Genomic DNA, 26133 nt, shown 5'->3' with positions numbered 1-26133 from the left:
CTGCAAGGTTACAATCAAAGAATTGTTAATATAAATTAAAGAATTGTTAAGCTAAACGATCGTATATGTAAAAATGTAAACAATCGTGTAATTGTATTAAACGATCGTGTAATTGTATTAAACAATCGCTAACAAGTTTTACTTATATTTTTGTTGTCCAATATGTTCTTCTGCAGCATTTTGTAAGATGGAGCTTGTGTACAATTCCATCTCAATATCCTAGGGATTAATCCCTTAATGTTTCTTGTGGTCAGGTGCTCACTTGCAGTTGAGAATACTTCATAAGCCCACAACTAAAATATTTAAACAAATATGTTAAACTTTGATGTTTAATTTGCATTTAATTAAAGTGTACAAACAAATAAAAATCACCTAAAAAGCAAGCACGTAGCCTTTGATGTTGTAGTATGCCACTGCTTTGGAACTTTTTGTCTTCTTTAGCTCGTATGCTTCTTTTTTTCCTTGTAGACTTGTCTTTAAACTATTGAGCAGACGAGTGTAGAAGAAAGTTGACCAATCGAAGCTTTTAAATACTTCTTCATCAACTCTTCCCAAAATATCCATGTCAAACTGTATTTTCTTATCCTTCCTGACCATCACAGTTTCTATAAAGACAGCCAAGGCGACCTTCACAGCATCGTGATCATTTGTAAACTCAAAATTCTTGAAAATTTCCTCAATTTCCTAGCATGTTATTATTTTCTTGTTTTCTAATCCGAATAGAAGGCTTTGTAGGCACTTGTTATCATAATCTTTCTCCAATGTTGTGTTTGTTGGCCACAATCCAGTTATGATATTGAATTCCTTTTGGGTGAAACGGACGTTCTTTCCCAAAACTGAAAAACAGATTCCATCTGCGTTGGCTTCTTCAAGTATCTACCTCAACAAGAAATGATGGATCAACTGGCCGTTGAAGACCATGTTGACATTCAGCAATGGACCAAAAATTGTTTTGTCGAACATTTACAGTTGTTCCTTGGTCAGTTTATCCTTAATAAGACTACCGAACTTATGCACTTGGCATGAGACAGTGGCAGTAAAATACTTGTCGCTAGGTACAGCCATCCTAAAAACATAGTTAATCAGTAAGTAATAATAAATTGAGACATTTAAAAGTCTGGAGAATAGAAGTTTAAATGAATCTGAAACTCTAAACGCTTGAGAATAAGAATTTAAGAATAGAACGATAGTTTTTCAAGACAGAAGTCGAAACGTTTGAAATATAAAGAAGGAAAAGTGTAACGTTATAGTAGGAAAAGTTTAGCAAAATACCTTTTAACGTTGAAGAGAAAAATGGACTGAGTAATCAGTGCGTTTGTGTATTGCAAAGTGACAGAAAACGAAGAAGGCTGAATGTATATATTGGTTGTTTTTACCGAAGGGGCAATATTGTAAATTCGCGTACTTTATTTAAAATGCGCAATTCTTTACTGTTTAATATATATATATAAACGATCGTGTAATTAAGTCAAAACGATCTTTTAAATATGTATATACGATCATGAAAGCAGCTAAGTAGCAAAGAATTAAAAAAAATATATAAATTAAAGGAGTTGAGAAGCAAAGAATTAAAAAATATATAAATTAAAGAATTACAAATTAAACAAACAGTCGTGTGAAATATATAAACGATAGTTTATACAATTAAAAAATCATTTAGTTATTTTAAACGATCGTTTAGTTACGTTAAACGATCGTTTAGTTACGTTAAACGATCGTTTAGTTACGTTAAACGATCGTTTAGTTATATTTAAATGATCATGAAATCAGTTGTATATTAAACAAATTAAAACTTGTGTCAATACGTGTGTTTTTTTTCCTAAATGAATAAGCCAGTTGTTATTTTCGTCTTCTTCATCTATCTAGAAGCACATAAAGTAAGAATGTTCGGAGACATCATGAAGAAAACACATCCAAACAGATAAATAACAAACTAAAGCATGTTTCAGTACGAAAAGAAAACAACATTGGTAGAGAAATTTCTAATCTTGTATGCTCGACTTCTCAGTATATGAAATTGGATTGGTACACGTTAATCTGTTATGAACTATTTCTTTACATCGACCACACTTACGCAATTTCGGAGCTTCACCAACACTTGGAATCCTCTTTTTCTTCGGTCGACCAACTCTTTTGACTACTTTCGAAGGTAAAACAGTCATATGTACGTAGTCTTCGCTTGTTTTCCAATCTGACTGATTCCCAACTGAGTAAACGGCCTCCGCATATGCTGCCAACAAACATTCATTAGTGTAATAATTAGCACATAAACTGTAAACATTTATATTGCAATCCCATGTTGCAGCAATGGCATGTGAGTATGGTAGTTGCTCAGCTTGAAACTCCTTACAAGTGCACTCTTGAGTCTGAAGATTTACAACCTCCTCCTTATCTAAATCTTTGGCATGAAATTGGTAACAGTCAATTGGGTTGACCTTCATTGTCAAAGCTCGTTTTTGTTTCTTTTGTAGAACTAACTCTGCCCATTTAGTCAATGTAGATGTCATTTTAATGCCTTCTTCTCGATGCTCTCAAAACCAACGTTATAGTAAAGCTCAAACATGTTCGAGGAATGAAGCAATAGGCAAATCTCTAAATTCTTTCAGTATAGAATTCATGGACTCTGCTATATTTGTTATCATCATGTTATATCGTCTTCTTGGGCAGTGAACACGGGACCACCATGCTATTCCAACGTTATTTAAATATTTTCCTGAACCATTAAGAAATACAAGAAGATTTGTCCACGCTTCTAGAAACGTTGATTCACGAGATGTTCTCGATGCATTGTAAAACAAAATAGCAACCGTGTCATTCTTATATTTATCATACAAATTTTGAGTCAAATGTTGGACACAAAGGCCATGGAATGCAGAGGGGAAAACTGATGAAATACCCTTAGAGAAGCATGTTTTTCGATTTGTCACAAAGCCTAGATTAGGCACCTCCCCTATTGCACCTTTCAATTTTTCTAAGAACCACTATATTGAGTCATCTGTTTCTTTATCAACTACTCCAAAAGCTAGAGGATAAATCTGATTGTTACCATCTAAGCAAACGAAAACTATCAACTAACCCCGATATTTGTTCTTAAGAAATGTTTCATCCATGATTATGACCGGTCTAATACAATTTAAGAATCCTCTGACACATGGACCAACAGCCATAAAAGATATTTGAAGAAACGATCATCTTCGAGTTCCATGTGAAATATTGTACCTAGATTTGTATGTTTGAGTGCTTCACCATATCTACGCAAAAGATTATATGACTCTTCAAGAGACCTTCGCACTCGTTCATATGCATTTTCTCTGACACGTCATGCTTTTTCATAACTCATATTTATGCCATAGTCTTGTCTCATGTCTTCTATGATATCACGTGATTTGTATAGGCGATCGGCTCCCTTGAATTTGGACTTTACTAATTCTCCAACAACCCAAGAATTTGCTTGCCTATGGTCACAATTCAAAAACTCAAGAGAACACGAATGAACTTTGACATACTTTTTAATCTTGAATATATTTGAATCCTTGAATATATTTGAATCCTTCAATCTCACCGCTCGTAATCTCCAACCACACTTGTTGTTGATGCATCTAACAAAAAGAACCTCTTTTGTAGACTTTTTTACTACAAACTGACAAAAAATTCATTGCCAACACATTTAATCTCATTGACAAATCTCTCTTGCAAAAAAATATTTGTCCTACATCCAACTTCTCACTTGTAGAGCTTTCTTCGAACCAACCACTTCTTTTTGGCTTCAACTTTCAACTACAAGAGTTGTAGTGAACTTTAGCTTTCCTTTGCAATCTTTTGTAGGAGCATCTCTTTGTTGTGGAATGTCAAACGATTCATTGTTCATCTCAACTGACTCCCATGTAAAAGTATCATCTTTTGAATCATATGATTTCCATATAGCCGAAGTGGTCCTATCATGTTATCACACAAGCCAACCTGAACTTCACCAATATCAACTTCATTCTCATCTAATGTATCCATTGCAATTGGAGGATGAGGGTTTAAATTTTGAACTTGGTTGCTGCCAGATACTGAATTGTAATCTTTGTTTGCTTTGATTGCTTCTAAGCTCAAATGATACGTATAGAGGGACCTCCAATGGATTTTCACTAAGAATATAAAACTTCAAATCACGGTCATTGTTTAACTCAAATAGAGGAGCTTCCTTTTCCCCTTTTATCTCATATATCTTATTTTTATGTCGAACTTTGTAAGGTCAACTTCTGCAAGGTCATATAATTCATCCTGTAAATTTTTGTATGTTATTTCTTTATTGACAACAATGCCTTTTAACATACCTTCTTCATATTTTCTTCATCCCTCATCCCATGCACCACCATAACGCACTAAAATCCGAACATGTGACATCCTTAAACTACCTTAAGTTTTTTAATTCCTGCAAAAATTGATTTAAACTTAGAAGTTGACATATCACATAAAAAAAGTGTATGACTTATTTGCGAGATTAAAAAACAGTAGCAAAAAGCACCCTAAATCACATAGGCATAAGTATATAATTCATTTGAGATTAAGCATTTGAACTTAAGAACCTACGAGATGCCTACAAGATGTTTGCGAGATGCAAAATAATAACAAAAATAACTGTGATATGCAAAGTTTGGAAGGTGCGAGATACATGCGAGATAAAGCATGAGGGCCTAAGAGACTTACTAAACATGCAAATAATAGCTCTAAATGGATTAGGAGGTGTACCAATTTGATTTTGAAATAAATAGTGAAAGTTTGGAAGGTACGAGATGCGTGCGAGATACGTGCGAGATAAAGCATGAGGGCCTAAGAGACTTACTAAACATGCAAAGAATAACTCTAAATGGATTAGGAGGTGTACCAATTTGATTTTGAAATAAATAGTGAAAGTTTGGAAGGTGCGAGATGGGTGAGAGATACGTGCGAGATAAACCATGAGGGCCTAAGAGACTTACTAAACATACATAAAAACAATTCAAACTAATGCATAAAGTGCAGGTGGGAGAAAGTGATCAAAGAAGAAGCTAGAGTGGTTTGAGAAGCATCCATAGCAGCATGAAAAATTGCTCACAATATAAGATAATACATAATAGATAGAAAGCAATGTAGATAAAAGAAACCATCTATTCCTTTCTATTCCTATTGCTTACTCCTCCTCTATTTGACCCAACTAAATTCTTTACTTCAATTCATTTTTCACTACCCATTAAACTTTCTAAGAACCTAAACCAAACTTTGACTAAACTAATTTACACAGCAAATAAGTCCATTCCAAAATAGCACTGGAGCAAAGCAGAGTATCGGAGCAGAGCGATTTTTTTTTTTTTTTACTTCAAGAGTTCTATGCGAAAGAGAAAGGAAAGGGAAAGAGAAAGGAAAGGGAAAGAGAAAGAGAAATTTAATGAAGGGCATTTTTATCCATTCACACCTAAATTGTCCTAAAACTCTTCGTTTTCAAAAACTATCCCAAAAGTCATTTAACCCTCCTTTTTTAACCTATTTTTGACAATTTTCCAAGTTTTTTTTTTTTTTTTTTTTGGTGTTTTGGTATGGATTTTGGATATCCATTAATGAATTAATTGAGGATTTAATTTGATAATTGAATGTTGGAATTTATTTGGAGGTTGATCTGGGTTTTTGAAGGATTAATTTGGAGAATTTTTTAAATTAAATAGTGTATTTTTTCAACAGGGTTGCATTGGTCAAAACTAGGATTAGTGAGCAATTAAAGAATTAAGGTTAAATTTTATCTGGATGAGTCTCCCCTAATGGTTGTAGAGTCTATTTCTTTTATCATCGTTTGTTTAGGAGTTTTATGAAACTTTCTTCTTTTCCAATCAAGGTCAGTGGTCACTTTACATAATTCTAGTCTCTTAGGTTCATTTTCTCTACTTCATGTCCCTTATATTGGCAAAAGCTTTTTCTCTTTTGGCATGAGAACCAGTCAATCATGTTTCATTCATAAATTGAGATTACAAAAGGATCAACTGTCATAAGAAACTCATTTCAATGAGCAAAAAATAATCGACCTTTGTAAACATTTTCATGATCTTGGCAGATGTAACTTTATAACAAGTTCAGAAAGCACATTTTTTTATTGAGACGAAGTTTCAGAATAGTGAATTCTGATAAAGGATTTTCCCCACCAGCTTGATAAGGGAAAGTCAAACTAGTGATATAACAATAATTGCTATCTTTGAACTTTGAAAATGATGCGAAACTTTTTATTAAGTCAATGAAAAGAGACTAATGTTCTATCTTATAACCTTTTCCATACTCCTTACCCACCAAAACCTATAGAAACATTTCTAGTGTTCAGTGAGAATGAGAACCATATCTTAGAGCAGATACAAAGCAATACAAGGTTTGAAGAATTTGCTCTATCCCTTAAACTGTACATCTTACCAGAGGAAAGCAAGCTACTGCCATTATAATAAAAATGGCTGGTGCTTGATGAAGAGAGTGGAAATTTCAATTGTGTATGCAAGGTTAGATGCTGAGAGGGACAAAAAAAAGTAGACCAACTTCTCAACTCCTTTCTTCACTTAGCTTCCTCAAGCCGATCACGTATTGATTCCACATTCGACAATTCATTGATGCTACAATATGAAACCAAATAGGATTTAATTAGCACATTTTTCTATATGGAGGCATAAGTTTTTGCTAAAGTTTTTCTCGTGTTCAATATCTAATGGATGATTTTCCAGAACTTTAATATAAGAGTGTAAGAAAGGAAAGCTAACCAAACTAGCACATCACCGCTGGATGTCGATTTTTGAGAAATCCATTCGGGTGCAAGTTCAAACAACAAATCTAGCTGCTCTTCAATTTCTCCTATGAGTATAACAAAAGAAATGAATCAGCTCCAGACAAGCTAAAACAAATTGAAACCTACTTTAAAACAGGCGTATTTATTTTTGCTTACTTTTGTCACTACTGGCGATTATTTTGTGAAATAGCTCCTGCCTTCTAATAACTGTACGCTTGTGGTACAAGAAAAAGATAGCATTGAAGAGTTTTGGCAGGTTAGCAATCATTTCCTGTCGTCTCTTAGCTTGTGTTATTGCCGGCATTTGCTCTTCTTTGACCTTTCGTTCTTTCTCTCTAATCTGCAAATCAAGAACACAAGAAACTCTTAGTATATTGTCATTTTTTACTGCAAATGGTAGTATTAGTTAGCATAAACTAAGGGAAGGTTGCTTATAAGAGAGGGAATAGTCACATACAGATTGTACGAGGCTTGGAGATAAAACATCTCCAATGTCATTTTCAAGTGAAACATCTCTCTCATCATTGTTTTTATATTCCTTTGTAGGAGTGTCAAATACAAGTGATCTCGAACGGGGAGGACGTCTGACCAGCTTGTTTGTTGAGAAAGAAGGATCGTCATCGGGAGTCATGGAACTTCGTTTTGGTGGAGGCATTGCAGGTGTGTTAGTCATCAGTCGAGTTGGGGTTGAAACAAGCTTTCTTGGAGTTGAATCAATATCATTAGCTTTTGCAGATTGGTCACATTCTATCATCATGGTTACTCTGCCTGTTGTATTACTGGGAGTTGTGGGAAGGGCCAATGCCAAAGAACGAAGTGGAGAAGCATAGTTTTCGTGACAATGTACATTGCAAGTTGAGTTGGAAGGTACTTTTATGGGGGAGAAAGGCTCAGTTGAAGATGCTACAACAGAAGATTCTGTGTCGATATTTGTCTCAACGTCAGTACAAGATGAAACTTGGTTAGAAGGTGTTGTAACTTGATCATTGATTGCTATTTCTCTGTCAACAACTTTTTGAGAGAAACGCCGGCTAAAAGATGGTGAAAAATGAGATAACCCTGAAAATTCCTTCTGCTTACTCGAGCCAGATATAGACATGGTAGATTTAACTATCCGGAAACCTTGATTTTCTTCTGAATGATGGTTAAAACAAATCCCTTCTATTGATGGCATTGGTTGCTCAGGGGCCAATTGCTCGATCGATGTCTTGATAGAGGATAGCGAGTTGGATTTTGCAACAAGATCTTGGCTTCGGAAATTGAATGGATTCGGCAGCAAATCCTTTGGAACATCATGAGTCTGAATATAGAAGCATGCATTAGAACATAGAAATTTTGAAGGACCAAGAGACAATATAGCCAAAATATAAGAAAAATGACTTACAAAACGAAACAGAGAAATCAAGGCATCTTGGTGGCCATCGTGCAAATGATAACAACAAAATTTTATGACCAAAATGCTACAACTCCTTGTTATTCCACTAACTTAATTCCTAAACTATACAATTTATGAAATGCAACATTCATCAAGCATCAATGTAATATGTTTAAAGACATTCATGTCCACTTGAAAACAAAGCAAGTACTAACAACGATATAGGGACGTCAATATTCACATTTCATATAGAAAGAACCAACATTCTAAAATTCATGAGGACAAATACAGATAAACCCTAAGTCTACAAATCACAGATGGAAAATGTTGACATACCTCTGGATAGGAACTAACAAATTCTGAAAGCCGTGCCCGAAACAACTTCCTCAGTTGCATATATTGGTCCTCCTTATTCTCTAGAACAGCAAAATTGAAAGATATGTGAAGATCTGGCTTCATACAGCAGGTCTGCTCATCGTAGACCACAACCTTCTTGAGAACAATTGCTTCGGGTAAAATAAACTTGAACTGAGCCAAATGACCATATGAAAACCTCCTACGCTCATAGCCATCAAATTCAGAATCATATAACAGAGAAACTCTCCGAGACATATAAAAAATCTAAGAAGTGAATGCCAAAAGATTAACTAAAACTAGAAGGATTTGAAAACAGCCATCACAATATCGTGGGAGAACCACAATTGTATTTAAAAGAAATAACAAAATTTACAAAGTTCTTTATTGTTACTTAAGCGGCCAGTCAGATAAATTATCCTAAAATACTAAATTAATCTGTGCAGTACTATCAAGATATAAATCGATGGAAAGGAAAAAGGCAATGTGGAAGGCAGAATCAGTACCTATCAGTGAGGGCTTCGACCTTAGGGCAAACATTAGAGAAGTTGGATGCGACACCTTTACATCGCAACAACCGCATTGCAGAATCCAAACTATAAAAGAACTTACAAAGCATCTCAAATCTGCAAACACCAGAATAATAACAAAACTCATTCACCCAACATTCAAAATGGATCTAAAAGAGCTGCCGACCATCAATAAGCTACCTTTCAAGATCGAGAAACAAAAACACTTACTTCTCAGGCAATTTCCTAGACTTATTTTCAACCGACTGACTTTCATTCGACCAAGAATCTATCTGTCTTCTGACCGATTTTCTCTCTTCGGTAGCCAGATCAAGAGGCAACTGACGATTCGATTCACGGACACTCTTAGCAGCTTGTTTAACCTCCTTGATCGAAAGCGCAACCTTACGGTTCCTAGATCTGGTAGAGAGCTCCGCCGGCTTCTCCGGCGTCTTGGAGCTCAAGGATTGTGAATCCTCAAGTAAAGATTTGAAGTTAGAACACAAAGGTTTCTTCAATTTGAAGGGTAAAGTTGATGAGGATGAAGAAGAAATTTTCTTTGAAGCGTCCGCCATTGTTATGGATTAAAAGAAAGAAAAGAAAGGGGAAATTGGAGATTCTTAGGGTATATATATGGAATGGATTTTGGCGGGAATGAGGAGATGGCGCTGCTCTGTTAGCTTGACACGTGGACTCCCGCCAAAATAACCCGGGAGTTCCCGCGAAAATTGTTTGGGTGTTGTGGGCTCGTCAATGGGAGGCGGTGAACTGTGAAGAACGAAGCTGAATAAATACTGGGGAGTCGATCAAAGTTTTTTTACTTTGAAAAAAATACAAATCAAAATCATTAAAGAATGCGGAAATAGGAATAGTTTTCTATTTTCTATTACGTTTTCTATTTCAAAATTTAAAATCTATTCCACAATCATGCTAATTTTTTTAAAAAAATAAAAAAAAAATATAGAGAGAATATAGCATATAAATTATTTTTAGGCTAATAAATAGTTCTTATTATAATAATATGATAGATATTAATTTTGACATTAAATAATTCATGTCATTCTAAACTTTTAATTTGGATTAAATTTAGATAAATGTAGCAATTTTAACAACGTACATCGCTTACTATTTTAACAAAAACAAATGTAATATTCCTTGTAAACTTGTTAATTACAATAAACTAAGGTTTTACCGACACAAAAAAATATACATATATAATAGGGTCAAATAACTTTTGATTCTTTTTTTTATTATTATTTACGGAAGGTTTATACTAAATAAACAACCAAACTACCTAAAAAGAGATGACAAGGTGATACGGACGCAACAATGGTTTTTTTTCCCCTTTTTTTCTATTTTTACCTTTTAAGCTTTCAAAAATGTCATTTTGAAGAAAGTGAAGATAATAATGACAAAGGGTTTTTTTTTTTTTTTTTGTATGATTTTATAAAAGACACTTCGTGTTGGTTAGGACTTAATTTAGTGTGGGGGTGATGTTCATGGTACTTCCATGCAACAACCCCATACTTTAGGAAACAAGCGGCTTTTTTTAGAAGTTGACAATGAGAGAAGAGGAGATGGAGATTTAGTGTCCCTTGTTTTTCTTTTATTATTTTTGTTTTTCTAAAAGTAATATTTTGCCTTGAAATAAAATAGTCACATCATTGACGTATTTTAGTTTAAAATTAGTCTACTTTTCGTCTTAATTAGCTTTTCATTAAATTATCAACGATTTTGATATCTCAAATTTAAAATTGATCATTATTGAAGTCTTAAGACGAAAGCGCTAGATTTTGTTACATAGGAATCAAATAAAAACTAAATCAAGACCCTTCCAATTTATCATTTTAAGAAATTTTATTCAACGATTTTTACTTACTCATAAACTAACTATTGAATAGCATTCCCCAAACTGAAAGGGAAAAACAGAGACAGTGAACTTGGAAGAAGGAAGGTGAATAGACGTTGGGAGTTGACAGCTTCAATTTACTATGTAAAATGTGAGTTTTTATACTTGAAATTAAAAAGTACAAATCTATTATAAAAATATAATTATATATCATGAACGTAGATATTTATAACCTACTTAAGTTACCAATTGTTATATGATTACTATTTAATTTCAAGTTGTAACATCCAACTTATTAAATTCTATATTGTAACCTATATTATCACGTGTCCTATAAATAGAGTTATATGGTGTTTTTGTAAGACACACCACAATTGAGTTCAATTGTTATTTTTTCCTTTTTCTTTTATGCTTAATTCTACTGTTTTGCTTCATTGTTATTATTGTTCATATTGTTATTTATTTTATAACACGTTATCAACACGAGTCTTACCATTTTGGAGATTTTGTAAAGAAATTAAAAAAATTGGTTTTAATTAATGTTAAAGACCCGTTGGAATCTTCTCTATAATTTTTTAGGTATTTAGAATCTCGTTAAGATAGGGTGAATATTTTAATTTTGGTGATTTTGTCATATGTATGTATTTGGTGTATTCATCATTTATCTTCTCACCACCATCAATTTTTTTTAATTTAAACATAAAATTCAAGGAATATGGGTATTCTACTTTAATCATATATGTAATGTCACGTCCCAAAATAAGGTAATTTTAATTTTAATTATCTTAAGTTTAATTATGACAATGTTGAAATTATTTTAGTGTTATTTGAGTTAATTGTTAGAATGGTTTGTTTTTGTGAGAAGTAAGACTAATTGAGTATTTTGGGAGAATACTTAATTAATTAAATTTTTAGTGTTATGAAAGATTTGTTTTAAGTGAATGTTATTGGTTGTTTTAATTTTGGTGAATTTGGGGTAATTATAATTAATATTAAGTGAATGATGGAATAATTATAAGTAGAATATAATTATTAAAGATTTGTACCTTATTTTGAAAAAATAAAAGTGATGTGATTGGAGAGAGAGAATTATTTGAGTTTAAAAGGAGATTTGATGGATTTTAAATGAAGAGAGAGAAAAGTTTGATTTTTTGTTTTGAATTAAGGAAAATAAGAAAATAAATTATTATTATTTTCATTAAATAGACTCCTTGGACAACGGGAATTAAATTTCACTATTCATCATCTTCTTCCTCAAGAAACCCTAACCTCTTAAACTCCAATTAAGTTTGTTGTCGTCGCCACCTTTTTTCGTTCGACAGCCATCCATTCTTCTCGTCGAAGCCTTTCGCCGCGTTGATCCATCGATCCGTCGCTCATGACCGCCATCCACGTTCTTCTTCCACCGCATCTTCTATCGAGCTCTTCGTCCATCTCCGCCTTACACACCGGTCAGCAACCATTGGTTGTCGTTCGAACCGTCGTCCAACTCACCGTCGCATTTTTGTAAGCCATTCGAGCTTCATGTGAGCCATCCGTTGTTCATCAGTTGTGGCGTCTTCTTCATCGCGCCTCAGCTGAGCCCAACTCGAGTCGCGTCAGTGCGTAAGCCAAGCTACACACGCCCCTTAGTCGTGCCCAACCCGAGCCGTACACGTCTCTTTGAAGCCGTCTCCTAGCCGCATGTAAGCCGCCCAATCCATCCCTCCCTTTTGCACGAGCTGAACTCTCCTACCTAAGTTGAGAGCCAGCCATCAAGTCTGTTTTCCCTTTAGCCAAGCCACAAGCCTATTTTTGGTATTTTTTCCTTATTTTTTGGTAAGTTTTGGTAAGTATTTAATGGGTTTTGGGTAATACCCATGAGTTATTAATTATTGGATCCTAAATATTTAATTTTGGATTAATTTGGTTAGATTTATTTTGAAGCTTTGAGTTGTGGAATTTTTTCTAAATTAAGGTTGAATTGGAATACAACCTCAACTTTGGGTAAGTTGAATTAAATAATTTTTTGGGCTTTTAAGCAACTGTTAATTAAGTTATTGAACTTGATATTTTCCCATATGATTAATGACTTCATTGTTTAGGAAAGCTTGACTATTGATGTTAGAACTTGGTTAAGCTAATCTTCAAGTAAGAGATTCTTCTACTAGACATTCGTACTGAAGTAAGAACTTGCATGTAATTTTCCATTATGCATTATTGTAGCTAAAATACATAATGTATTGATGACCGATAGTTATGACTGAGTTTATGTTGATGATGATGACTGATAGTTGTGACTGAGTTATGTAGATGATGATGATTGATGATGTTAATGTTAATGCATGAAATATTAATCTCATGGTTAAAATACTATGATTAATATTCATGTCATGCTTATGATGTTAAGTTATGCTACATGCTATGGATAGGGTGTTCAATTAACTTCATCTATTAGAGTCGTACCCACAAGGGTGTCCCTTGAGATCATCACTTTTTTTTTATAACTGTGTAGTCCAACGGGATCATTAGTCTAGTATGAGATGATATGTATAGGAGTGACTCGATGGGGTCACTCACAGTCTGATTGTCTTAGTGTTTTCTTCGGGTTCACTAAAGACCAGTTTGTCCTAGGTGTTCACCAAAGACTAGTTTTGTCCTAAGTGTTCATTTGGGGTTACCGAAAACCAGAGTTGTTCCTACGAGATCACAGTTTGTGCCTGTTCGAAAACGTGCCAGTTTAAGGGTACTACTTTATAGGACTCTAATAGAAAGTTAACAGACATCTATCGGAACTAGTAGTAGGTCCCTTACTAAGTATATTTTTATACTCAATCTTTAAATGTTAAAAATTTTTAGGTAAAGGTAGAGGTAGAGGAAAGCTGGCGAATGACAAGAAGTGACCGTGGCGTGCCATAGGGAAACGTTTTGCTTACGTCGTTATGTTATCAGTTTCGATTTCAGTATTCTTATATATTTTCATTACGACTCTTTTAAAACTAGATAGGGCTCGAGCTATGATTTTATTTTTTTTTAGATTTATTTATACTTCCATTAATTTATTTATGAGTACTTGAGGTTTTGATTATGAAAATTTAGTTTTTTTTTCATTTTGTTTTAATAAAATTTTTATTTCTTTTAAGTAGTAATGATCTTAGCTTAGTATAAAGAGTTAAGTCGTTATATGTAACTTATGTGTTTGCATATTGATTGTTAAAATATATTTAATATTAGATTGCACGTTTTGATGTGATCAAATCGTAAAACTCATACAACATTTTATGTGAGCACTAAAACTAGAATTTTGTGTAATGGCTTAAAAGACATTTGTTAGCTTTTAAAGAGAAAATTGAATGAAACTGCGTATTCACACACTATATATGTGCATGGGTCCCAATCTTTTTGCATTGATGATGAGCATTTCATGAATTACGGGTAAAAAAATATTGTTGAGGAATAAAATTTTTGTTTGAGAAACTCGAATAATCTTTTTTTGAGTGGGATAAAAAAATAGAAAAGACACCGGAAATCAAGTATTTCTTAACTTTAAATTTTAAGTTAAATTTAAATGGATATGTCAAATATGTTGTACCATTTTACGTGTATGTTTACTTGTTGCATAAAATATGTCATTTAGATTAAAATCCATGGTAGATTGCAAATTATAAATCTTATTTTTAAATCTAATTTTTATATTTGAAAGATTTGATTGAGATGCTTTCTAAAATTAGTTTATATTTTCATATATTCAATTGTTTTACATGGCAGATTTAATTAGGATATTTATTTTCTTAATTGGATAGTATTCTTTTTCACAAATACTATGGTAGTGTTTATCTTTTATATGTTAAGATTTTATAATGTTAATTTACTTTTTAAATATGAGAATAAATATTCGATGTTGTCTTTAATAATTTTATTCATTTGCCATGCTTGCACAGAAACTTATTTGATCATTGAATATTTAAATTTTCCTTAGAAAAATTGTAGTTGATAGCATTTTGAACATATGTTATAGCAAATATAGCACATTATTTTAGAATTTCTCAAATATGACAAAATTCTCATTTTTTAAAGGTACTTCATAAATATAGCAAAAGTGTTAAATATTTGCAGCTCGTATAACAATTTAAGAAAAATCCATGAAGCTAATTATTTTTTCATAGATTGCATATTTACCCTTATTGGATTTTGATTATTGCGGGACGATTTTTTTAGTTATTTTTCTTATTCTTCTTTACGATTTATTATTCTCTTATTCGTATTATTAATTTTTTTCGTATAATTAATTTTTTCATATTATTACCTCTCATTCTTCATATTTCCACTTCTTTATTGCAATTTCTTCATTTCTTCTTCCAAAATTTCTTCCTTCTTCTTCATTTCACATTTTCTTTTTTCTTCTTGGTCCAAGATCTAAATGATATTGGTACATGATCTAAACAATCGTGTACCAATATCCAAACGACCAGTTGTTTACCCCATATAGACCATATCACTAATAGATCATTTAACTTTGATACAAGATCATTTAGATTGAGTACAAGATCGTTTAGGTTTGGTACAATATCGTTTAGACTAGGTACAAGGATACAAGATTGTTTAGACTAGATATACAAGGATACAAGAACGTTTAGGTTTGGTAGAAGATCATTTAGACTTGGTACAAGGGTACAAGATCGTTCAAATTGGGTACAAAATCGTTTTTTCACATGTATGTGGCCGATTAATCGCGGGGTATTTTTGTTATTTCATGCTATGAGTTGTGGGCCTTTTCCATTTTCAAAATTTATTCTATATGGTGTAAATATTTTAACGTTTTTTTCTATTTTTGAAAAATCCCCTTTTTAAAATACTCTCCACTTTAAATTGGTTATTATTCCAAAACTACCTTTAATAACTTGTTTTTTTTTTCTTTTTAATGGCCTAATCATCTCTTATTTATTCTCCCACTTTTTAAGGCCTTAATCATTCTTTTTCAAAGCTGTTGTTGATGTCCTTGAGGCAAGTGGTTTAATGGTGATTGCTGACAACCATATCAACCAATCGAGGTGGTGTTGTTCTCTTGATGATCAAGTCAACTTCTTGGTCTCGAAACTAAACAACTTTCTCACTTTACTTCTTTTTTCCTCTTTCTACGTGAGAGAACCCTTTTTCTAACTAACCTTGATCTATTTAGAGTCTTGGTAACCTTAACTTGTACTTCTACCAATCTTGCCCTAACCCCAACAAGCTTCTGTCTAAATTCAGAGTGTAAATCAACGACCAAAACTCGCAAACTTGCTCCAAAACTTATTGAACAAAGAAGGGAAAGCTTGCACTTACCGTTCAGCTATAATAACGTCAGCATACCGTGAAAGCTCGGTATACTTCCTCTCATACTCAGCCACTGAAAGTGATCCTTGTTTCAACCTCAGAAATTCATCCCTCTTGGCTTCGCAGTATGTGCTGGGATAATACTTATCTTCGAATATGCCTCTAAAAGTCTGCCAGTCTAAAGCATGTGCATCACTGCGTCTTGCTAATATAGATTTCCACCATCCTTCAGCCTCTTTTTGCAACAAAAATGTGGCCAATCTAACCTTTCGCTCCTCAGGACAATTCATCACATCAAAACACTTTTCAAGCATATTCAACCAGTTCTCTGCATCAGCTGGATCTGTGGAACCTTCAAACACTGTAGCCCCTAACTTCTTCAGCCGTTCAATTCCGTATGCCTTTTCTGGATCACTAGGCTCTGCTCTATCTGGCCTTCCTATTTCCTGTGTTGTTCTCGCAAAATGCTCGTTTCCTACACCACCTCGAACTCCTAAGGTACTAGATTCCCCTACAGATGGACCTTGGGTAGGACCTTGCATCCCGTCCTGATTCTGCCGGTGTCGTCTACCAGTACGTGGTGGCATGACTCCTATAATATGTCAACACATTAGACATACTATAAATACTTAACTCAAATGCATGATACTAAATGTCTACTCACGTATTAATAATAATTGGACTCACTTCTACCCTTACCTAGACCATACTCCACTAGTTCCCTTTAAGCTAACTTGACTTTCAATTATTTACTTTCTAGTTTCTTCTTAGAGCTAACCGCTCTACCTTAATTCCCATGGAGCAAACTGCTCTGATACCTAGTTGTCACACCCCCTCCCGAACTACCTGCTACCTTAGACCGAAAGATGGTGTGAAGCCGACGAACAACGTTTTTCTGTACCTGTATCTGTCGACTCTGCTTAAAACTTTCATGTGATGAACTTGCCAATCTAGTATATAAACTATTGTACATGCCACAAAACACAGCGGATCCTAGGCTAGTCAAACACAGCTAGTCAAACACATACATGAAGTGTACCTCAAAATTTACCGATTTCACGAGTAAACGTAAAGACACCTTAATCAAAATATAACCAACAAAATTTACACAACTATAGCTCCTAAAGCTTATACAAACTGTGGAGTATCTATAACATACAAGGGTGTGAATACATCACAACACAACAGACTTTATGCCCAACTCAAAACACGTACTGGCAATCGATAATGAAGCTTCCGCAGACTAAGGCAGTCTATCAGGCACCGGGAAGTCGATCTCTACCTGGAAAATGGGTAAAACATTTTGGAAAGGGTGAGCTATGAAGCTCAGTGAGTGACTCAGTTTAAAACTATGAATTTAAAGATAAGAGCACGTGAAAACTTTACACATATAAATCTGTTTATACAAGTCGTAGATGTAAATGTGTAATAGTAAGAATAGCTTCCTTAAATACTCAGCATGTTCATCATTGAAATCTAGCAAGGCATATCAAGTATATCGAAGCATTTTAACTAACATGACGAATCTACGTTGTGTAGGGTACACCTGGTACAACAACGTTTACAAGCACTACGATGTAGTGGGGCCCGCCCAGCACTCCCATCGTCTTTGTCGTAGTGGGGCCCGCCCAGCACTCACGACAGCACTGTTGTTACGGAGTACACTCAACGTCAACAACGAAATCTAACCAGTGTGCACACGGTAATCTCTAGCCTCAGGCTCAAGATCTCAGTCATGTAGTTAATGAAAATTTCATAAATCATTATAAAATATTAAAACATGCCTGCTTATAAATTTTACACAAAGCTCGAACTTTACTCAGCTCTTTCGTGGAAAATTGTAGTTCTTAAAACAAAACTTCATACTAATTCATGCTTTGTCTAAAATATTGTGGTTTAAATACTTTCCAAACATTTAATATCTACGTGCTAGCATAAATTTCTTTAAGAAATCTAGTCTCCAAATGTATACTTGAAAATAGTCATGAAATTCAAATACCTTTCATGGCTTCGTAAATAAACATTTATCGCATTCAATCATAATAACAGTTATGGCAAATATTTCAAAGTTGATTTTGTCACTCACAGTCTTGGGCTAGATCCTTGGTCTATAAGCTCGGTTTAATTCTTCTCGGCCAGCCAACAACCCAACCGAGTATTAAAACCCTAAACATTCTGGTTTCCTAAAGATATACATAACATGTCGCACCAAAGATGACGCTCACGAAAACAAAGCTTAAGAAATAAAATCCTATTTCAACAATTCTCTAAAATTTCCAGATTTCTAACATAAATTTCAAAGGACTATAACTTTCTCAATACTTAACCAAAATGAGTGTTCTTTATATCAAACTCTTCATTTTGAGATGCTCTAAAACTTACCTGAAGACATATAAATCTGATTCCCAGTGCATAAACACATATAACCCTCAGAACAGAACCACTTCCAGAATCGCGCGCACACGACCTCTTTAAATTGTTCCTACAATTTAACCAATTTTTAGTCGTTTTTGGTTTACAATTTCTTCATGAAAGTTGTAGTAAATTGAATAAGCTTTCCAACCATACCAAATAGAGATTCTAACTCCACCGATACACTCTGAAATACAAGAAAAACCAGAGACCTCCTGATTTCGAGTGAAAACCAACTGCCCTGTTTTCTTCATCAAAAAAGCACCAAATGAATATCCGAATTTGCTCCAACGTTCTTCATAAAGTTTGTTTAATAATGAGTTAACTTTCAGTAAATGTAAATCTCACCTCTTAATTCCTTTTGAAGAATTCAAACCGAATTAAAAACCAGTGATGTGCAGAATGAACTAAAATTCAGCCATTGATACACTTTGCTTGAGTTCTCCTCCTCTTCTTCAACCTAAAAATTCTAGTAAAATTTCTCTTCTTCTTCCAAACTCTCTCTTAGAAGTTCTCTGCAAATTGAAGAAGGAAAAAGAAAAAAAAATAAAGGGAACTTGGATGTCTTCAAACTCTTGGCGGTGAAGGGAAGAGAAGAAGAAGAAGAAAAGAGAAAATGAAATTTTCTTCTCCTTTTCTTCTTTTTGTCCTTTCTTTTCTTTCTTTTCTTTAATTAATTTAATAAAACTATTTAATATATAAATACATATATTTATATTTACACTTAATTTCCATTTTCTTTTTCTTTTTTTTCCACATTTAAAGAAATTAAACCAAGAAAATATCGGGTTTACATCGAAACTTGCCAGTCATTCCCTTCTTAAATTTTAGGAAATGTCTACAATTGGTTCATTCTTTCGTAAACTGTTACGTTGAGAAACCCTTTTGAAATATTTAATCCCATAGCTAGTATCTTTAGTTCATACACTATAGTTTGGATCAATGTGGTCTCCTATTTTATGATAATCGTCACCTTTTTCATTGAAACCTATATATAAAGTAACAGTGTTTGTAGTGATAGAAATAGTGAATATATATACATAGGGTCTGTGCAAAGAAAAAAGTTGTTTTCTCGTGTGTTGGTAAAGAATGGTGTATATTTAAACTATAATTTTTACTGTCGATGTTATTGTTTTAACGTTTGTGAAAAATAAGAAATGAGTAAAGTTACCTTTCGTTGGCATAAATTGAGACTATTAAGTTGGTGAGGCAAAAAGGAAGGGGAAGGACACTAAAACAGTAAAACGAATAAAAGAAAAAGAAAAAAAAATGAGTCCATATTGCAACCTTGAAAATAATGAATAGTTTAGTTTTATGTAGATATTATCACATTTCTTGAAGAAATAAACTGTTGTTGAAGTTAAATTGTTCGTGGTAAGGAAAGAGAGATTTCGCGTAGGAAGTTTTGAAATTTAACAAGCAAAGATTTTCTATATTTTGTGTTACATGTCTTGTGATTTTTCCTTTGACATATTGATTTTTATTATTATGACAGTATGCTAAACACATTTTAAAATTAACAACGAAACATTTGTAAATTCACTTTTTATTGTTAAAAATGTTGTTATTATCTTGGGTAAAACGTAACCACGTTACTGTACTATATCAAATTTATCTTTATTTTCTATGCTCAAACATTGTAAAATAAATTGAGTGTGAAATGTTGTTACACGCATCCTATATGGAATCTATTGAAATTCTATGGACGCTCCACTAGAAGAAATCTAGTCTTTAATGTCGGGTGAAAAAAGTGAAAAATGGGCTTTAATGTCGTTTTTCAAAAGGCGGATGTTTAATGTGGGTTTTAAACCGACATTAAAGATAGAGCTTTAATGTCGGTTTAAAACCGACATTAAACACCCTGCTTTTTTTTGAACTGACATTAAAGCCCATTTTTATTTTATTTTTATTTTTTAATTTTGTAAAAATTCAACTTTCTCTCTCTTACTTTACTCTTTTCTCAAACCCTCCTACACACTATTTTTCATCTTTCTCAAATTTCTTTCACCCTTCTCAATCATCTTTCTCAAATTTCTTTCACCCTTCTCAATCTCATCACTTTCTTCCCTCTCTTCTTCGACACCTGCCGCCACCACCACCAGCATACATCAGATTCTTCCATCCCTGTCGTCGTCGTCAGTTTCTTCCATCCCTCTTTGAATATGTAATGTGTTTGTTTGTGTTTCTTTTGCTTTGGATCTATTGTCGTCCGCATCCCTAACCTCTTTTTAATGGGAAAACTAAAGTGCTCACAAACCAAGAGATTTGGGACCGATCTTGCACAAAAACCCGTCGGAACATCGCTACTTGTCGGAAAATGGCTACCTTGTCGTAAGATCAGCCCCGACGCCAGTCGGGACATCTGTACCCCTTTATCGATTTATTCTCAATCTTGTAATTTATTGAAGTCGCACGCACCGTAAGCCTTCCTCGTGGCCTGCTCCACGACCAAGAGAAAGAAGCCTAACTTTTCATTCCTCCTCAAAGGTCATGTTCATGGGCGTGTCCTAGAAAAAGCTCTCCCGAGGTCTGCTTCTCTGAGGCCTTGGCCTGCTTTACTAGCTGGGGCAACTCATAAAACAAGGTCTGCTTAGCTGCGTGGCAAAACCTTTCCGTGTAAACATCAAGAGCTAAAGATATGTGATGGGGATCTTTGACTACTGTGATTTTATGGCACACGGAGAACATAAATAAGAACATTTCTAATTTTACTTTTGGGTTGAAGGTGAGTTAATACTGATTTCTTATAGCTAAAGCTGCTGGGAGTTGCAAAATTGTTATGTAGATATGTATCCGGATGTGTCTAGTTTTAGGGATTTTCTTTATTGAGTTCTTGGCTTTTAGCGCGCCAGTCTGTGGAATCTGCTTGCCCGTTTAATTTCGGAATGCCATTACATCAGATGACTCGTGATTTTTGCTTAATCTCTCTGGCCGATTGACTTATGGTTTTCATCCTTCGTCCTTTAAATGCTTAATGCCAAAGGTTGAAGGACAAGAAACTGTATCATATGAATTAGTGGGATTTTGCTAGCTTCTCGGCTTTTATGGACTTTCAATTTTTAATTTAATTTATTTATCGATGAAATTTTTGTATCATTTAGTAAAAAATATTGTTCACTTATGATATTTCATTTTTAAATAATTTTTCTAATATGATTCATTTATGATATATCACTTCTTGACAGCTTATCAAATGCCTGCTATTATAGTTTCCACAAAACTATTGGCATGGATGAGGAAGTATCCATATCCAAGCATCCTATGATCAATCATTTGGACGTTAGGAATGCATCATTTTCTGTCAAAAGATTTCCAAGAAGGTTGTTCTCACATTTCATTGGTTTCTATCCCATCTTGTTATATGCATATCCTAGTTTCGGTAAATGTATTTTGTTCATAGGTAAATGTATTTCTCTTGTATACAATAGCCGACTGAGCAAATTTGTTGGTGGCTTTATGGCCAATTTTATCATTATATTTTCAGTCTTTCCCAATGCTTCTGTTGTCATATTCGCAACACCGTTGATCAATTTAGTGGAGAAAGCACACCAGTAATCCTGCCTTTGAAAGAAAAACAGGTAGTCTCTTCTTTTATATCAGTTTGCAGAAAATTATTAGGGCAAAGTTATTTCTAGAGTTTTGAATGGCTATTATGCATAATGGCCATATAGTTGTGCTTGCTATTCATTTTATTTGTTTGAAAATTCTTGACATTGGTGGAGTTTTCATTTTTTATCGGTATTTTCTTTTCATTTCCTTCGTTTGGAACTAACTTGAATCATGTTTCGTTGATGTATTTGGAATAGATTTAATTCTTGTTGCTAATTGAAGTGTGGTTTCTGGGTTTTCGTTGAGGCATAACTTGATTGATCAAAATCTTACTTTTTTGTTGTTCAAAATGGATGTTATTTGCTAAAAGAAAAGAGGCCTCTCTCTTATCTTTCCCCTTTATTTTTGGAGCTGAATCTACTTGGGATTATGGGAGGAACCTTATCTACTTGGAAGTTATTTGCAAAAAGAAAAAGAAGCTCACTCATCTCTCTCTCTTTCTATTTTTTTCTTTTCCACTGGTTGATTGAATGCTGCAGCTATTTGGGAATTGATAAGAACCTTGTCAAAATTAAGAAAGTTATTAGCAAAAAGAACAGGAGCCCTCCTCCTTGGATCTACTTGGGAAGAATCTTTTCAAAAGGAGAGTAACTTGCAAAAAGAAAATTAGCCTCTCCATCTCTCTCTCTCTCTCAGTTTCCCTTTGCTCTGATCTTTGGATGATGCAGCTGCCTGAGAGGAGCTTCATCAAATCGGAAGTTTCAAAAGAGAAAAGAAGTCTCTCTGTCTCTTTCTCTCTTCTGTAGTTTTCCTTGATAATGGTGGGATTGGGTTACTTTGAACTGTATTAAACATTCAGTATTGAATACATTGATTTAGCCTATGAGTCATACTTTGTGTTTCCTTACTTGGTTCTAAATGATGCTTTTTGTAAAAAGGAAACAAGAAACTGAAGATTGAAGAGGCAGAATCCAAGCCACTCTTTTGAATTGTTCTGGAACTTGTATGTTCATTTACTTGCTGATCTTCATAGGAAAATCAAGTCATTATTATGTTTTCATTGTCAGACTCAAACTTAATTTGGATTTGGTGTAAAGGAAACAAAATACTAATCAAACCGGTATTTACTAACTCTGGATATCAACTTATTTTAAATGATTGCCTTAGAGTATAGATCCTTATGGATTCTATTACACATTCTAAATGTCTGATATTTTTGTTGCTGTTGCACATTACTGCAACTACTTGCGACACTGTCAGACTCGAACTAAAAAAAAAAAAGATACTAATCAAATGTGGTATGTGATTGTTCACTTTAGTTGTAACATTCTTAGTACCAATCAATAGAAGTTTTTGAGGGAGATGGAGCAGAAGCACGTGAAGGAGACATGGTGGAGTTTGGATATATTTATCATGTCTTACGGTGTCAAAAGCTTGGGTTTATACAGCCCATCACAAGAACTTGCTGACGTTTGGAAGATGCTCTTTTAGTTCATATCATATTTTTTTCTAACTATCAGTTTATCAATTAATTCAAGTGAATTCTATTCTACTTTCATTTGCTTATTTGAATTTCACTATTTTTTTTACAGAGAATATCGGCTGAAGAAGCTCTTGATCATGAGTGGTTCCGTGAAGTGCCTCTCCCAAAGTCTAAGGAGTTTATGCCTACCTTTCATGCACAGCATGCTCGAGACAGGTAGCTAAATATTTCTTTATGGATTTCATGCCTGCTTATATTTGATTCATGTGCACAACAAGCAAAAATTGAAAAAACTGGTTGAACTAAGTCACTTTTTATCGTTTAAGAAAATATGTTACATTCTGGTTTTATAGAATATAAAATATAAAATATTAAAGGCTAAATGACAATTTGGAAATTTTAAGGTCTAAAAAGTTTGGGTTATGGGTTATCCTTTACTCAAAATGAAAGTGTAGCTTATAATTCATTATATGCTTCATGCAACAAGAGATTGGTATATATATATATATACTGAATAATAATAATGTTAAAGGAAGCTAGAAATAGGTAGGGGTAATTAAGCAGAAGAAGAGTACGGGTGTAGACACTTATCACATTTGGATTTCCGCCTTGTTGAATCTGTTCTCGAATGATTCGGTTTGCTTTGAACCTTTTTTTTTGTTAAATAAGCTGGTTTCTATTTTTTACATTTTTGTTTTGTTTGTGATGTTTACTGAATTATGTAGGTTTCGGCTGCAAGGACTTGCAATTGTATATTTGTATATATTTTTTGCTTCAGCAAAGGCAGCGTGACATTGAGTTTAGGAAATCTGATAATGAACAGAGATAGAGGTAACAATATTTTCTAACGTTAATGTATTGTAGGACATTACCAAAGGCTTCAATTATGAGTAAATTCGTATGACTATGCTAAGAAATTTATGAAATTATGCTTTGTTTGGTTATCTTATGGATATTCAGCAAATGCAACGTGACATTGAGTTTAGGAGTATGCTTTGTTTGCTGTTTTGCTTTGTAATGTGGTTATGTTGTTCAAATCAGATTCTTGTTTTTTATGGCTCTATTGTAATAATTGTTGTTTAGCCATAAGAACAACCAAGAGATATATTGTTCTCTTATCTATGTAATCAAGCAAATCACAAGCACCAAATAATATGTAGGAAATTGATGGTTCAAGTTCAAGCTTCAGTCAACTGTTTGGAATTGAAGGTATTATACAAAAAAGTTTATCTTAGCATGTTTCTCAATTTGTTTTTTAGGAAGACTTGAATGAACAAGTTACAATATTATCTTGGTAAGACGGTTATGTGGTTGCACTTGGTTTAACAATTTTTTTTTTTGGTGGTGTTGTTTCAAATACTTAGTTTAACAAGGATCTACCTTCCGCATTGCGCAATAAAAGTTATGTTTGGTAACCAACCCTTTACTTTATTAATTAGTAATCAAATGTGAATATTTCTACTAGCAACTAAGTCATAACATTGTTACTTAATTGAACCTTCTTGATGTCTTTTACAGGGAGCTATCACTAAACAAATGACTGCAATAGAAGAAATAGTTGCAAGTGAGTACAATTAGCCAGACCCTCATCTTTGTGACAAGATCTTGAAGTTGGTCATTTGTGAAGCGTTCTAGTTTACTATTAGTTGCAGTTTTAGTTATTGCTCTCTCAATATATTCTTTTTCTTTCTTTCTTTTTTTTCCCCCAAAGGATGATCAGTGTAATAATTAAACTTCATAATTTCTTTGTGTTTGGAGCAAGTTGTATATAAATGTACACATTATTAAGATTTTATTTTGTATATGTACGAGTAAAAGATTTCATTTTTAACTATTTGGTGTCATACAAAATGGACAGTAATGCAAGGATTTAATAAAAATAAATTTGAAGAAACGACATTAAAGACATCGTTAATGTCGGTTTCAAAACGACATTAAAGACAGCTTTAATGTCGTTAAAAAAAATTAAAGACATCTTTAATGTCGGTGGAAAAACGACATTAAAGATGTATCATAAGCGACATTAAAGACATATTTAATGTCGGTTATCCACCGACATTAAAGATGAACCGACATTAAAGGCCTTCAATAACACCTTCAAAAATGTCGGTTTATAACCGACATTGAAGGCCTTTAATGTCGGTTATAAACCGACATTAAAGCCCAACCGACATTAAAGCCCTTTAATAACGCTCGCAAAGATGTCGGTCGCCAAGTGACATTAAAGGCCAGATTTCTTGTAGTGCTCCTAGAACAAAAGATCTCGAAACTTGCCAGTCATTCCCTTCTTAAATTTTAGGAAATGTCTACAATTGGTTCATTCTTTCGTAAACTGTTACGTTGAGAAACCCTTTTGAAATATTTAATCCCATAGCTAGTATCTTTAGTTCATACACTCTAGTTTGGATCAATGTGGTCTCCTATTTTATGATATTCGTCACCTTTTTCATTGAAACCTAGATATAAAGTAACAGTGTTTGTAGTGATTTTTGAACAACTTTATATTGTCTAGCCGTCGAAAATTTT

General features: G+C 33.6%; 2 protein-coding genes and 1 long non-coding RNA gene across 8 annotated transcripts in view; 1 reads left to right on the top strand and 2 right to left on the bottom strand.

Annotated features, from left to right (window-relative positions):
* Positions 1 to 6207: 6207 nt before the first annotated feature.
* LOC103500097 (CDT1-like protein b) overlaps positions 6208 to 26133 on the bottom strand; it is a 39975-nt gene continuing 20049 nt past the window's right edge. Inside the window, exons 1-10 of one of the 4 annotated variants that reach the window (XM_051085973.1) lie at positions 18924 to 19299; positions 18732 to 18823; positions 18546 to 18645; positions 9251 to 9787; positions 9017 to 9136; positions 8493 to 8712; positions 7239 to 8081; positions 6938 to 7121; positions 6756 to 6846; positions 6208 to 6611 (exon numbers count right to left, since the gene is read on the bottom strand). In XM_051085973.1, the coding sequence (XP_050941930.1) occupies positions 6554 to 6611; positions 6756 to 6846; positions 6938 to 7121; positions 7239 to 8081; positions 8493 to 8712; positions 9017 to 9136; positions 9251 to 9594 (1860 nt within the window). In that variant the 5' untranslated portion in view covers positions 9595 to 9787; positions 18546 to 18645; positions 18732 to 18823; positions 18924 to 19299 and the 3' untranslated portion in view covers positions 6208 to 6553. Of the gene's footprint in view, positions 6612 to 6755; positions 6847 to 6937; positions 7122 to 7238; positions 8082 to 8492; positions 8713 to 9016; positions 9137 to 9250; positions 9788 to 18545; positions 18646 to 18731; positions 18824 to 18923; positions 19300 to 26133 lie in introns of those variants that run through there. The other 3 variants (XM_051085964.1, XM_051085966.1, XM_051085977.1) reach the window with 3 other exon arrangements.
* LOC127149836 (uncharacterized) lies at positions 15138 to 17668 on the bottom strand. The gene is made up of 2 exons (XM_051085992.1): positions 17379 to 17668; positions 15138 to 16755 (listed from the first exon to the last, which is right to left on the bottom strand). Exon 2 carries the CDS (start codon positions 16748 to 16750, stop codon positions 16169 to 16171), a length of 582 nt encoding a protein of 193 aa, XP_050941949.1. The 5' UTR covers positions 16751 to 16755; positions 17379 to 17668; the 3' UTR covers positions 15138 to 16168.
* On the top strand, positions 22093 to 25438 carry LOC127149837 (uncharacterized). 3 transcript variants are annotated; one of them, XR_007821603.1, is made up of 4 exons: positions 22093 to 22153; positions 24333 to 24438; positions 24768 to 24816; positions 24972 to 25438. It is a non-coding gene; the product is annotated as an uncharacterized LOC127149837 (long non-coding RNA). The 3 variants fall into 3 exon arrangements; XR_007821605.1 differs by having other exon boundaries at positions 24691 to 24816; XR_007821609.1 differs by lacking the exon at positions 24768 to 24816.

This window comes from Cucumis melo, chromosome 1 (genome assembly GCF_025177605.1).
Source record: "Cucumis melo cultivar AY chromosome 1, USDA_Cmelo_AY_1.0, whole genome shotgun sequence".
Taxonomy (NCBI): Eukaryota; Viridiplantae; Streptophyta; class Magnoliopsida; order Cucurbitales; family Cucurbitaceae; genus Cucumis; species Cucumis melo.
Note: the sequence above shows the minus strand (reverse complement) of the source record. Positions and strands in the feature narration are given on the sequence as shown.

Excerpts from the sequence above, each read along its gene's own strand:
- LOC127149836 (XM_051085992.1), bottom strand. The coding sequence starts at position 16,750 with ATGCCACCACGTACTGGTAGACGACACCGGCAGAATCAGGACGGGATG.